This window comes from Tetrao urogallus (genome assembly GCF_951394365.1).
Source record: "Tetrao urogallus genome assembly, chromosome: 6".
Lineage (NCBI taxonomy): Eukaryota > Metazoa > Chordata > Aves > Galliformes > Phasianidae > Tetrao > Tetrao urogallus.
In genome coordinates this window covers 50489054-50501920 of record NC_136819.1, presented here as the reverse complement: position 1 = coordinate 50501920, position 12867 = coordinate 50489054, and the positions used below count along the sequence as shown (strand labels likewise).

At 45.9% G+C, this 12867-nt stretch overlaps 1 protein-coding gene across 6 annotated transcripts in view; it reads right to left on the bottom strand.

Moving 5' to 3' along the window:
* MARK3 (microtubule affinity regulating kinase 3) overlaps nucleotides 1-6197 on the bottom strand; it is a gene marked incomplete at both ends in the record, with an annotated part of 58827 nt that extends 52630 nt beyond the window's left edge. For all 6 annotated transcript variants that reach the window (XM_079537873.1, XM_079537874.1, XM_079537876.1 and 3 more), the window contains one exon: nucleotides 6147-6197. In XM_079537873.1, coding sequence (XP_079393999.1) covers nucleotides 6147-6197 — 51 coding nt within the window. The remainder of the gene's footprint in view (nucleotides 1-6146) is intronic.
* Between the last annotated feature and the right edge of the window lie 6670 nt (nucleotides 6198-12867).

The window sequence follows — 12867 nt, the reverse complement described above, 5'->3', positions numbered from 1 at the left end:
GACTTGCTGCACAGTTCTTGGCCTGCTGTCGTACTCATTTATTTATCTGGTATGACACTTTGGGAAAACGAATAGCCAGTTTAATTAGGTCACATTTGTCTGGTTTAAAGAGAACCTTAGGAGCAAATACAATCTTTGTATACCTCTTGACATACATTCCCAGTTCTGCCTACAGGTGTGAGTGGAGGACAGGAAGAAAGGAGGGCAAAAGCCAGCAGTGAGAGAGGACAAGGCAGCGACAGCACAGACTAGCACAGCAACTTCCTCCCAGCATGGGGCAGCACACAGGCAGGTGGCACAGACTGATGCACGATAGACCTCCCTACTTCACAGAGGAAATATTGCTAATGAGGGGCTCGCACTCAGCTCTCAGACACTTGCAAATTTTGGCCATAGCCAGCCTGTGCTAAAGGTATGTGACAGAGCTGGACACCACCACCCTAGAGATGAGGGTGGGATAGAGCTGGCAGCCCACACTACAGCCTTTGGCAAGGGACAGAGCCTGCCCTTCAGACGTGCAGGTTTCAGCCTAGAGTTCTTCACCTCTCACCACTACAGGCTGTGCTGATGCATTTGATACTGTTTGGGTCATACTCCATACAATGTATGAAAGAGGGAATTTGTAATTCCGTGATTAGCGCTGAACAACAGCAGTGAAGAAATCCTGCTTATACAATCAAAAAGATAAGTCTGGGGCCGGTCAGAAAAGCTTTTTAAAAGCTCTTTTGTTGCCTCACATTATCAAGATCTGACATTTACCATATCTTTCAAGCCAAAGTTTCTTTACTGCTGATTAAAACGGATATTTATTGACATCAGCCTGGGGAACAGTAGCTGAAGAGCCAACCATATTCTAACCTTCATCAACAATACTGCCAACTAAGTCGTTTCCAGAATCATCATTGTCAGTAATTACATGCTAAACAAAAAAAAACCTCGCAGTCAGTTTTCAAAGACCACACTGAGCTTGCAGATAGAGAATTCTGTTTAGGCTTTAACCCTGCAGGAACAAATTTTATTTGAAAGTTAATTTCTGTTTATATGTACACAAACACACAGAGCTCAATGAGCTGCTGCTTTACGGGCCAAGAATTCTTATTAACCTGAGGGCTTCACCGGGAGGCTGACAGCAGTGTTATCACAGGTGTGCTCAGCACCTTTCAGGCCTATGCCTTAGCAGCAGTAGGCCTCTACTCCCCATACACACTCAGTGATTTTTAGAGGCTGATGATCTCCACATTAAGCAGAGCCAACCTCGACATGACACAAGCCAAAACCAAAGCTACCTCCATTTCTGATCCGGCTGCCACCAACAAGGCAGCATTACTTGGCGGAGGAGGAAGTTGCAGACGCATGCTATTTAAATATCACATGAAATGGAGATTAGGGAGACAAATGCCTCCACTCTTAGAATTCCTCAGGCTTAAGTCACCTGTGATGTGTGGTCACTGGGGATTGTCTGCTCACATCAACAGGAATGTTCCCAACTAGAATTAAAACAGAGAATCTGGCAGGTGAGTGAATTGGTAAGAAATCTTAGGAGGAAGTCTACTAAGTTTTGGATATTAAAAACCAGATCTGCTCTTTCTGTTTTCTTTCAGTAATTTCCATAGCTGCGTTCTGTTCTACAGACTGCTTCTTCTAATAAGCCACACTGAGAGGTATTAATAAATAAAACAAAGGAACACCAAGTCTGATTTTCTAACTAATTCTGGCATATGGTCCCACGTTCTGTTTTTCTGAGCTACTGAAACAATGTAAAAGATCAATAAAATGTGAGCTTGTAGTAGCACGAGAACACAATCTGAATGGTGCACCACTGCAGTCATTTGTTAAAGAGAAAAAACAACCCTATTTTAAGTTGTCCTAGCCTTCAGGCTGGCTTAAATCAAATAGAACCAAAATTCTAAGACATGTTTCTAGCCTTTCCCATCTGAACTGGATGGTCCTCTTTTCTCCTTTGTGCCAGTATTTACAGCCACACAAAACAGAAATAAAACCACTGTTTTAAAGGATTCATTTCAGTCAGATCACACAGCTGACCAGACTTGTTGTACAGCTCCGTGATTATCAGCGCCAACACAAACCACGGGTGGGAAGGGGCAGCCAAGGCTGATTCCTGCAGCAGCCTTACACCAGTGGAACTGACAGTGATGAGATGATACAGCACAGGTTGTTCAGCAGGGCAGAAGCATCAACTGTCCCCTTTTGACGGCAATACTACACAGCCTAATTGGTTTTTGTTGTTGTTGTTGAGTACAACCACCATGGTACTGGGCTATCAGGTATCCTAGGCACTAAGAAATGTACAAAAAACATTTCTGCTCTTGAAAATTTAAATAATATAATAAAACAAAAATAAAAATACACCCCAGATGAAGTGATAAAAAATATTTCATTTCTAGATATTCTTCCACCTTTACCCAATTTAACTCAGAACTTCTATACTGGTGAAAAATATGAGAGAACTGTCACAGCTGTCCCTGTAAAAGAAAATCCAAGACTGCAGAGCACAGGCAATGCTGCCCTCATCATCCCCTTCTTAAAAAACCACACCATGGAGGAAAGCATTCTGATTACGGATCTACCCGTAATAGGAGAAGTCTGATAAATAATATATAGAATAATGCCTGCTTGTCTATTGTCTGCAAATGCTCTAATGCATTTCATACCTAACTGGTAATAATAAATCAAGAGGCAGCACTAAGCTTTACAGTACCTTAAAAGTAAATTTTTGAATCTATTCTCAACTTTACAAAATCTTCTTTAAATAAAAAATTCAATGGGACACTTTTCCTGCACAGAATCCTTTTGTACAGGCTTGTACAAGCACAGTTGCCATCACACTGGCGTTGTTCAATAGCAAATTTTTCACATTAGACACAGTCGTGGAGAGAAGAGCATATTTTAGTCTCGCTTTTACTCAAATTACTTACATTTGGAATTCAGAACGGTCTGCAGCACTGACATTACCTTCTCTTCCCCTCAGAAACACAGCTGTGCAACTAACAGAGGTTCAAATTAAATACTTTAGTCTAAAACTTTGCTATTTCATGCTCTTAAAAAAAATTAAACTAACCTTCCACACCACCTGTATTTCCTTCTTCCTATCGACACTATCATCTTGCCATTCCTTGGGAATTTTTATGGGTATTTGTCCTGTTCTCCAGGACCTCACTCCTCCTGCTCCTATTTCTTTGTTCCTGGTTGTCCTCCATCCTGTCATATGCACAACCCTCTGTGGCTCCTCTTTTCCACCATCTACCATCTTTCCACACTCTTTCTTCCTCCGTGAATCTTCTCTCCTCTCATCACTATTAAAATAGGATTGCTCATCCTTTTCTCCCTAAAAGTCCTTCTTCTACATTGACCCTTCACTTCCAGTTTTGGATGAAGGTCTATGCCATTTCTCTTATGTGCAGGACACAATTCTGCAGATGGCAGAAGAGAAGGGAAGACAATTCTGAGAACCTCTCCTTCACTTGTGTCCCCTGAGCAGCTGGCAGTCACTGCTGTGAAAGACATCACCAGTGAGGAGCTGTTCCACCTTTGTGGTGAGCAGCCAGCTCATTTGCAGGCAAACAGCCAGCTCCCAACTGCCCAAGTGTGAAGTTCCTATGATCACAGATCATCTGGAATGCCTTTCCTTTCAACACCAGGTGACTCCTCGACAAATTCTTTAATCTGAGGCACTTACAGCTTGATGGCTGCCAGTGGCTTTGGGGGAAAGTCACTGTGACAGCATTTCCACTTCAGCAGTATGTGCATGATGAAGCACCTCAGTGCTATCCACCACCTTCAAAGAAAAAAAATGAAGTGCTGACAATTAGACCTTGTCTATTTAACAGGAACTGCCAAGTACTGAACGTGGTTAACTGCAAGTATAGACAATAATTTACGTGCACCATCATTCTGGAGGCTAACTCCACATTCAAAGCTGCATGTATAGGCATGGATAAAATATGATCAGCTTACTTATACCACATTCAGCACCAGCCAAGGCTTTCTTAGCAGTGGTAATCTTCCAAACAGCATTGAGAGGGTCCACCGCCATGCCCCAAAGGCTGGCTGAACACCTTGGCACTTCTTAAGCCATCTGAACTTCAAAGAGTCCTATGAATATTAACTAACTTCTCTTAAGTGGAAGAAAATCAAGGGTTCCGTTCACCTGTGAAAACACAACATTGGGCTTCAGGCTGGAAGAACAATTAGTTGACGCATCAAAAATGCTACATTTTGTATTTAAAAATAAAACAGTTAATTTTGTATCCATTTCCAGCCTATGGGTAACTCACCCAGACTAAATGTAGATTGAAATTTTAAAAAGGCAAAGCAAGTATCCATTTTGGTGAAGTCCTGGATCACCAACAGTCAGAACATGAGAGAGGGCTTCTCCAGGGCTGCAGCACCTTACTGTGGGATCACTGCAACGGATCTGGAAGCGACTCATGTTGGTTGCTTCCTGCCAGTATCACTACCTACAGGTATTTCTGTGGTCGCCAGCCAAAGCACGGCAGTTGAAAGATATGCCTTAATCAAAACCTAAGGCGACTCATCTGCAAGCCAGACAACCCCTGTATGTTAAATTATGGAGATGACTAAAGAGAAGTGTCAGACCAACGTTTTGAAGTGAGAACAAGGTGCCTTGAGTGGAAGATATGTAAAGCCTAACTTCAAGTGCTAAAACACTCTGCTTGTGAATAATGCATTTCATTAAGCACATGCTAAGTCTTTCTACCATTAAGCTATCCATAGCGGGGTTGGAGTTAACCACACTGGAGAACCTTATCTAAGCAGCACCTAAAAGGATTTACTGGAAGGCCTCCATGCGTATACCTGGAGCTCCAAAGTCTCAGTAAGGTTTATCCACAGACAAAATAATTATCTGAATAAACTCTGTATTTTCTGGAGTGTGCTGCATCACCTCTCCCCACGGCATAGGAAGAGTCACATAGCACTTTAATTATTTTCTTCCACAAGGCAGGAAGCTCACTGAGATTTTACAACCAAACATGCTTAGTTGGCTTTTTGTTCAATGCAGCCCTTAGCCTGCAGGTTGCATCTAGTGCTAAAACAAATAAAGATCACAGAAGTTAGAAGTGCCTATTATGTCAATAAAATCCAAATCCCTCATAATGCAGTAATTGTTCCACGCAGCGTGTTTTCCAGTGCTTTGTCTGGTCTTGTTTTGAACAATGGGGCAACCATCACCTTCCTTAGACTATTCATGGGCTGAACAATCCAACAGTTTTTCCTGATCTGTAACCAAAGTTTCCACCTTTTATGTCAGACACATACGCAAGCCCTCACAAAAACCCTCCTCTGTCAAGTTAAGAATCTCATCTCTATAGAGCCCCTGAGAGCCTTTACAGAAAGCTCAATACCAAGTTCACCCATCGACTCATTTCAGGCTACAGCAACTGACAACTCCCTTCTGCACAGCCTCTGCATTTTCCCCCAGCAATGAAAGAGAAAAACGCTCAGACAGGATTACCCCGGGATCAAGTAAGTTTTCATACAGAAGAAGCACAGCTCTTATTTGCAAAAAGGGAGGCTCCCACCCAGCTTCATTTTTGGCTGCCTGCTCATGCGGTACCACCTCTGTATTTTTTCCCCTTTAGCCTATGACCTGCGCGATTGTTAACACAGCGGCTCGGCTCGATCTCGTCAATAAAACCTAAGAAAAACATAATTAAAAAGGAACAGGCTCTCTGGATCGGAAGCGGATTTCAATAAAACGGACCTTTCCGTGCCATCGGCACAGGTGACGGAGCCCAACAGCGTCACCGCCGTGCAGAACCCCGCACACCAGCGGGGAAGAGGCCCATTATGTAGGTCACCTCGCCCACCCCTCCCGACGCTCAGCGCTCGCCATCTGCTCGCTCCGAGGCGATGCGGCCGCTCCGGGCACTGAGCGCGCAGCACCGGGGCGGGATTCCTCCTCCTCCCCGCCGCGTTAGGGACCCGCGCAGCCCCGCTCCTGCGAGACGCCGCGATGCGGCGGCAGAGCCGAGCAGGCCGCCGGGTGTGCCGGGAGGCACGCGGCGCTCAACGGGCTAGAAAGGAGAACAAACGTAAGGATAAGCCGGCCCGGGGACGGAGGCAGGCGGCGCTCGGGGCGACGTCCCCCCGCCTGCGGTACTCACGTTCTCGGTGTCGCGCTCGTTCACCGTGGGCAATGGAGTCCGAGTGGACATTTTCCCTCGCTCGGGCACCAGCGCTGCCCGCGGCGCGCACTCGCACTCGCACACCACCCCCGGGCCGGGCCGGGCCGCGCTTCTGCTGGGAGGCGTCGGGCGCAGAAAGCCACCATGAAGGACGAGGTGCCGGGGGGCGGCGTCGCTCCGTGTCCCCCCGCCTCCGCGGCCGCGTTAGATCCCCCCGAGGGAGCGGGGCGGCCTCTCGCCCTCCGCCTGCCGCGGGCTCATCCTACGCTCAGCCGGGCCGGGCGGGGGGCTCAGCGGCGGTGCCTCATCGGGCGGTGACGGCGGGGGAAGGGGACGGCGGAAGGGCTGCCGGGGAAGCGGAGCGGCTCGGCCCGTTTCGCCGGCCCCTCGGCGGCTGAGCGCAGGCCGCCCACCGGGTGGGCTCCCCGCTCTTTGCCCCCGCTTCACCGGGCCGCCACCGCTCCTCGCATCCCGCCCCGCGCCCGGTTAAGGCCGGCACCCCGCGGGCCGCCGGCGGGCTGGGGATGGTGACTGCCCGCCCGCCCGTCCGCTTCTCCTTTTCGTCCTCCCTCCCGCGCTCGCTGCCAGCCGCCCCCCGCCCCTCCGCCGCTCCCTGACGAGCCAAGATGGCCGCCCGGCTTCCTCCGCGCCGAGCCCAGCTCCGACATGAACCGGAAGGGCCCACCCCGCGCCCGGCCGCGGCGAGGAGGCCGGCGGCGTGTTGCTAGGGGCCGGGCCGGGCGGGGTGGGGAGGGGAGGAGCCGGGCTCTGCCGTTCCCTGTGCGGCTCTGAGCGGGCTCCTCCTCGGCGCGGCCTCGAGTGGGACTCTGGAGGGGGGTTGGGGTGGCTGGGAGGGCGAGGGTGGATGGAAGTGGTGTGAATGGAGGGAGCGTGAAGGAACATCGGTGGAAACGTGTCGCTAAATAGGAGCCCTCGTCCGCAGAGAGGCTGTGGGGATGTAGGGTCGGGCCCACTGCCCGTTTGTAGGCAGAGCAGGGCTGCTCACGGTCAGGGAGCTTCCCTGCTGTGTGTGCAGAGCGGGTTTGGGCCTTGAGTGTCTTGCTGCCTTCCTGCTGTGTCTCTGGATCCAAAGAGGAGCGTGTGCGTGTGATGAGGGCAGCTCACGTGTGCTTGAAGCCTGGGGCTGCTGCAGCTCTGAAGGTTCACTTGATGGAGAGTGGAAGCCTGTGCCCTCAGAATGTGCTTTTTCTGCCCAGAAATCACTGCAGTCACTGTCAAGAATACGAGGAAGTTCATAGAACTGTAGCACCGTTGCAGTTGGAAGGGATCTTTAAAGGCTGTTTACTCCAACCCCCCTGCAATGAACAGGGACACCCACAGCTCCATCAGGTGCTCAGAGCCCCCCCAGCCTGACATTGGCTGTCTGCAGGGATGGGGCATCCATCACCTCTCTGGGCAATCTGTGCTAGTGCCTCATCATCCTTATTGTAAAAAACATCTTTTTGTTTGGTTTTGAGTTTAAATCTCCCTTCTGTTAGCTTGAAACCATTTCCCCTGTCCTATCACAGCTTAAGATCTTGATATAATCATGAGTGGATCTAATAAGAATGGGAAAAAGAAGTAACCTTTGTGTATTTAATATATAGCTAGTGTATGGGAACTGTTGATCACGGCCTGAACCTCTGATTGACCACCTGAGGCGAGGAATCAGTCAGCCACGGGAGCACAGCTGAAGACAATTCACCTCTGCTACCAGAAGGGATGGAGCCTGGCTCCACCTCTCCTAGATCCCATTTAAGTGCTGACTGTCACTGAGGAAGGTTCTCTTTTTGGAGATTGCTCCTTGGGGAGTTTACTGTGAGCCTATGCTATCAGTGAGCATTTTCATTTGTTTTGATTAACTTTCTGTCGCAATAATCTTACTAACCTTTGTACGCCTATTGATTATATAGCTAGCTTAGAAACAGACATATTTCTGTTATTTTTTTCTGGAGAAAAGGCAGAAGAAAATCTCTACAGAAATAAACGTGGGGTTAGATGGGATTTGTAGCAGTTTGTCATTTCTGGGGATCCGACAGCATAGCAGTAACGTTTTGTCTTTCTAAAGCCTAATTTATCTGGCAAACTTTATGTCTTATAAATATTTACTAGCTTAGCCTTGAAATCCATCCTGCAATGTAGGTGATATTTTCCCACTTTCAGAGATGCTAGCAAGGATTGGTAGCCTCTGAGTACTATCCAACTAAAAAGTTGCTTGTCTTGTTACTTTATCATGGAGGCTACCAAACTTCACACACATAACCAGTAGAAGGAGAAACTCAGTAGATTCATGTCCTCCTTGGTCTCAAGCCAAGCTGACACCTTCTTTTATGTCAGTGACAGGAATTTGGGGTAATTTGAAGAATATTTATCCTTTGTGTTGGTGTTTCATAGAATTGTTAAGCTTGGAATAGACCACTAATCCAATCATCAACCCATCATGTGTATGCACATATATACATATCTATCTATCTATCTATCTATATATATATATATATATCCATGTGCATATATGCTCAACTTATGTGTAAGAGCTGCTCTCCTTCTGTAGCAGGCAAGACCCTTTGTGTTGGAAACAGAGAGTGAGTTGTGTCTATCTGATGTGCCAAGGTCAGTCACAGCAGAGCCGGGAGAAGTATCCAGATCTCCTGGCTTGCTGCTTTCGCCACAGGGCAGCTGCTTCTTCATTTTTGGCTGCCAAAAGAAGGTGTTCTTTACAATTTCTTTATAAAGAATGGTAACTGACTTACGATAGAGTCAGAAAAAGTAAAAATAGGTAGAGATTTACTTTGGTTGTTAACCAAATGCTTTCGTCCTGCATTGGTGGGGACTGCAGCTGACACAGGAGTGCTGAACTGCCAGCACCAAAGCCTAGGAGTGGTTTTCAGAGTGTGTGTTGAGTTCCCCTGTGCTGTTAGTGTGTACAAACATACACCAAGTGACACTGAAGTATGGGGCTATAAAAACTTGTATTGCTATATATTGCTATATATGCACAGATAAATCCAATCTATCCCATTATGTGTGGTCAGGTGAAAGTCCTAGGCCTGTCTATCCGATAGAAGTTCTGCTATTACTTTGGGTAAAGCCCACATTTAACACTGCCCAAATTAAACAGAGCTGAGAATGGGTGGCGAAGGAGGGGAGGTTGTGGGGAAAGGAATTCTTGTTTCTTTCAGAGTGATGTTTCTGACTGGCAAAGTGATATTGAAACAAGAACTTTTGAAGAAAGTGCTTGAGACCACAAAAAAATAACAGCAGCTCATTTTGTTGTTTTATCACCAGTAATGGGAACCATTGATTTGTGTTGGCAGTTCCATGTAGCAAAACCTGCACAGGGGATAACAAATGACACAGCTTTATTGTTTCATTTAATTCTGGCTGTATTCTGCTTCTCATGTTCAGACAGGTGAAGCACATAAATTTTCTTAGAACTTCGGACATATTTAAAAAAATTAAAAGAAATTGCGTGGGTTTCTTATTTCTTTGTTGCCCATAAGTACTTACTTAAGCTGCGTTCATAATCACAAGGTGATTTTTCCCTATCTATAGGTTCTAGAACTCGGGAATCTGATAATCCAACTGTATTTTCCTGGTTCTCGTGGCATCGCAGGCGATAGTGACAGTGCTTTCCTCAGTGGAACTCCAATGACAATGTTTGCACGTTATCCAGGATAAGCTGCAACTTGTGCTTCGAGCTGCACAGCCGCTACAGTGCTAGCAGTTGTAAAAACTTGTTTTTGTCAGCGGATCTGGAGAATATGACTCAAAGACACACAGGAAGCAGCTTAGTTAAGGTGCTGCTTTTATGTCACTTTTTTGGCTATCGCCACACACAGAAAACAAAAGAAAACAATGTGATTCAAAACAACATCATTATGATGAAGCATTTTGATTTTTTTTTTTCTTCTGAATGCTGAAAGTCAAGTCATTAAATCTCTGAACAGAACGTTGCACATACATAGTGAATCCTAACTTTAACATTGTGATCAGAGCAAAAATGATGGAATTGATTAAAAATGCTGGACAAAATGCAAGGATTAATTTTAAATTATTCAAATGCGTGAGGTTTCCATCTTAATTCTGCAAAAAGGATTACATACGCAGAATTGACTTAGGTAATTATATTCCCCTCACCTCACTTTAGAGGCTGGGGACTGGCAGACATCAGCTGGTAGAGGCAAGTAGAGGATCAGCTAATGTAATTGTTAGAGCTGCCTCATCCTGCACTGCAGCTATGGCAGAATACACCACCTGGGAATCTGTTGAAATATGAAATCATTTTCATTTACACAAAAATACCAGTTTAGGCTGATAATTATTAACCCTGATGTCACTTGTGTTTCTTCAAGTCTTTACAAAATGCATTTTAAAAGCCACAGTAATGTACCTAGTATTATTCCTTCTTATTCTAATATCTTGTTGTTGTCAAGTTATCATTATGGTCCTTTTCAATTTTGATTCTATGATTATGTGAAATTCTAAAATAATTCCATGCAGTGAATGGTTTTCAGGACCATTTCATCATCAGGGTTACCTCTGAAACTGATATCATTATTTGTATTTGTGTTTCAAATTTTTAATTCCATAGAATACATGAAAACATAACAGTGTTTTATAGTAGGAAGGAGGAATGTGCGACTTCGATAACAGTGATGACAAAGCTATTGATAGAAAAGTACTGATTACTGTCTGTGAGCTGAATCAATAGTCCCTGCTCGTATAATGAGGCCCAAGTGCAACCCACTGCAAGGCCAGGCTGGTGTGTGGTTTTGACAGAAGAGAAAACAATGGAAGGGGAAAAAATCTTCCTTCTCAATGTTGCATCTATGCTGTCGTGCCAGCATGCAATGAGATCCAAAAGGTGGGATGAGATTTAATGTGTTAACTTCCTCTTTTCATCCGTGCAGTTTTCACTTCCAATCTTGCCTTTCCCTTTGGGGTCTCTGGGGACAGCAGGTTGGCTGTGGCAGTGCAACTGCTCGTTGTTTCTCAGGCATCAGAGAGCTCAGCCACTGGGCTGTGAATGTGAGAAAACAGGAGTGATCAGTATTGGCTTCTGGATTGCAAGCTTCATGTAATTCCTTACCTGTCAGGCCAGACAAGCAGTGCATGGCAGAGCCATATAGCATAATGTGTGAGTTGTGAACCTTCACGATGGGATTGCTGTCCAGTGCATGAGCTGCACTATTTCCACCACTGTTTCCATCCGCATGGCTCATGGGATCTGAGGCAGAATCACACTGCTCCAAGGAGCTGGGTGAGAGTGTTGTTCTGGTGGCAGCTGGGTTAGTGTTGTGAAAAGTGAAACGAAAATACCTCCTTAGCTTTCCGTAAACCTGATGCCTTGCGGGCTATGAAAGAAACAAGGAGAAGCAGTCGGTTGGCAGCCATGCTCTGAACTTGACCGTATGTTTGAAGCTAGCCTAGGTGTTCTATAACAACCTCTTCTGTTCCTGCTAGTGCATAACCCCAGCAGGGCTGCATCTTAAACACAAATCCTTTCGGATGCCTTGCCATTTGAGTCAGGCACGTTACTGTTCCTCCTACGCTGTTTCCTGTGTGGTTAATACTGAATCAAAGACTGCATTCACAATGATGGGGAAAGAATAGATGACTCCAGCACACGTAATATTTTCAAGAGCAAATTAATAATTGGTGTGCCTGAGTGTCAGTGGGAAGCAATTGTTTGGTAGCGGGGAGATAAATCCCAGGCTTTTTGGGCACAGGTTATCTAAAAATGAACAAGCCCACGCTTGTTCAAAAAGGAACATCTAAAATTGTTGACAGGCTAGTGCAAAGTACGCAGCTCGGCTGAAGTTCCCAGGGCCTGCAGTCAGCCCCAAGGGCTGGGTTTTGCCAGAGAGATTTAAATTCTGGAGGCTGTCACAAAAACAAATCCTATTCAGTTCCCTAAGTGTTAGCATGCACATTTTTCTATGATTCGTTGTCACCTTATCAGTCTGTTTCTGCCATGGATACCAGACGTGAGCATGGTATTCTAGCTGTAATAATGCAAAACCAAAATACAGGTGTGAAATAACTCATTTGGCTGATGCCACAGTTGAAGAACCCATTTAGCCCTTTCAGATAAGTAACTGAACTCTGAAAACTCACATTACTGTGACTCACATGCCCTTTCAATATACTGACTTTCCCCTCCACACAGAGTCCCCCATCTTGTAAGTATGCTTTCTTTTTCCTACAAGCAGAATTTTTAACTTTGGCCATAATAAAATTCGTGTCACTTACCCAAAATTTTGCAAAGTTTTGTTCTGCCTCAATGCCATCTTTTAATTTTCAACCCTTTCTCCATCCTGGGGGCAGCTGCAAGGCTTATTGGTCAATCTTTCGTTCCCTTATGCTCCTTGATACAAACATGCATCAGTGCAAGCCAAGAACCAGTTGTGCTGGGCTATGGTCCTGCGTTACGTTTTTCTGCTGATAAAGAGGAGTTGCTACCTTGAGCGTTCACACAACATGTGGCCTGGGGTGGGGAAAGGCTGGAGGGAGAACAACTCAGAAAAAAACAGCTGGAGGTTGAGCAAAACATGGGGTGCAATGACTGAGGTGTCGAAACAGGGCTGGGGGCTGCTGAGCAGACAAGGGGTCCCAGCACCTTTCCAGGACACTGCAGTGAAGCAAGGGCGAGCAGTTTGATGCTTGATGAATGTCAGTGTGGTTTCCATAGCTGTGGTTT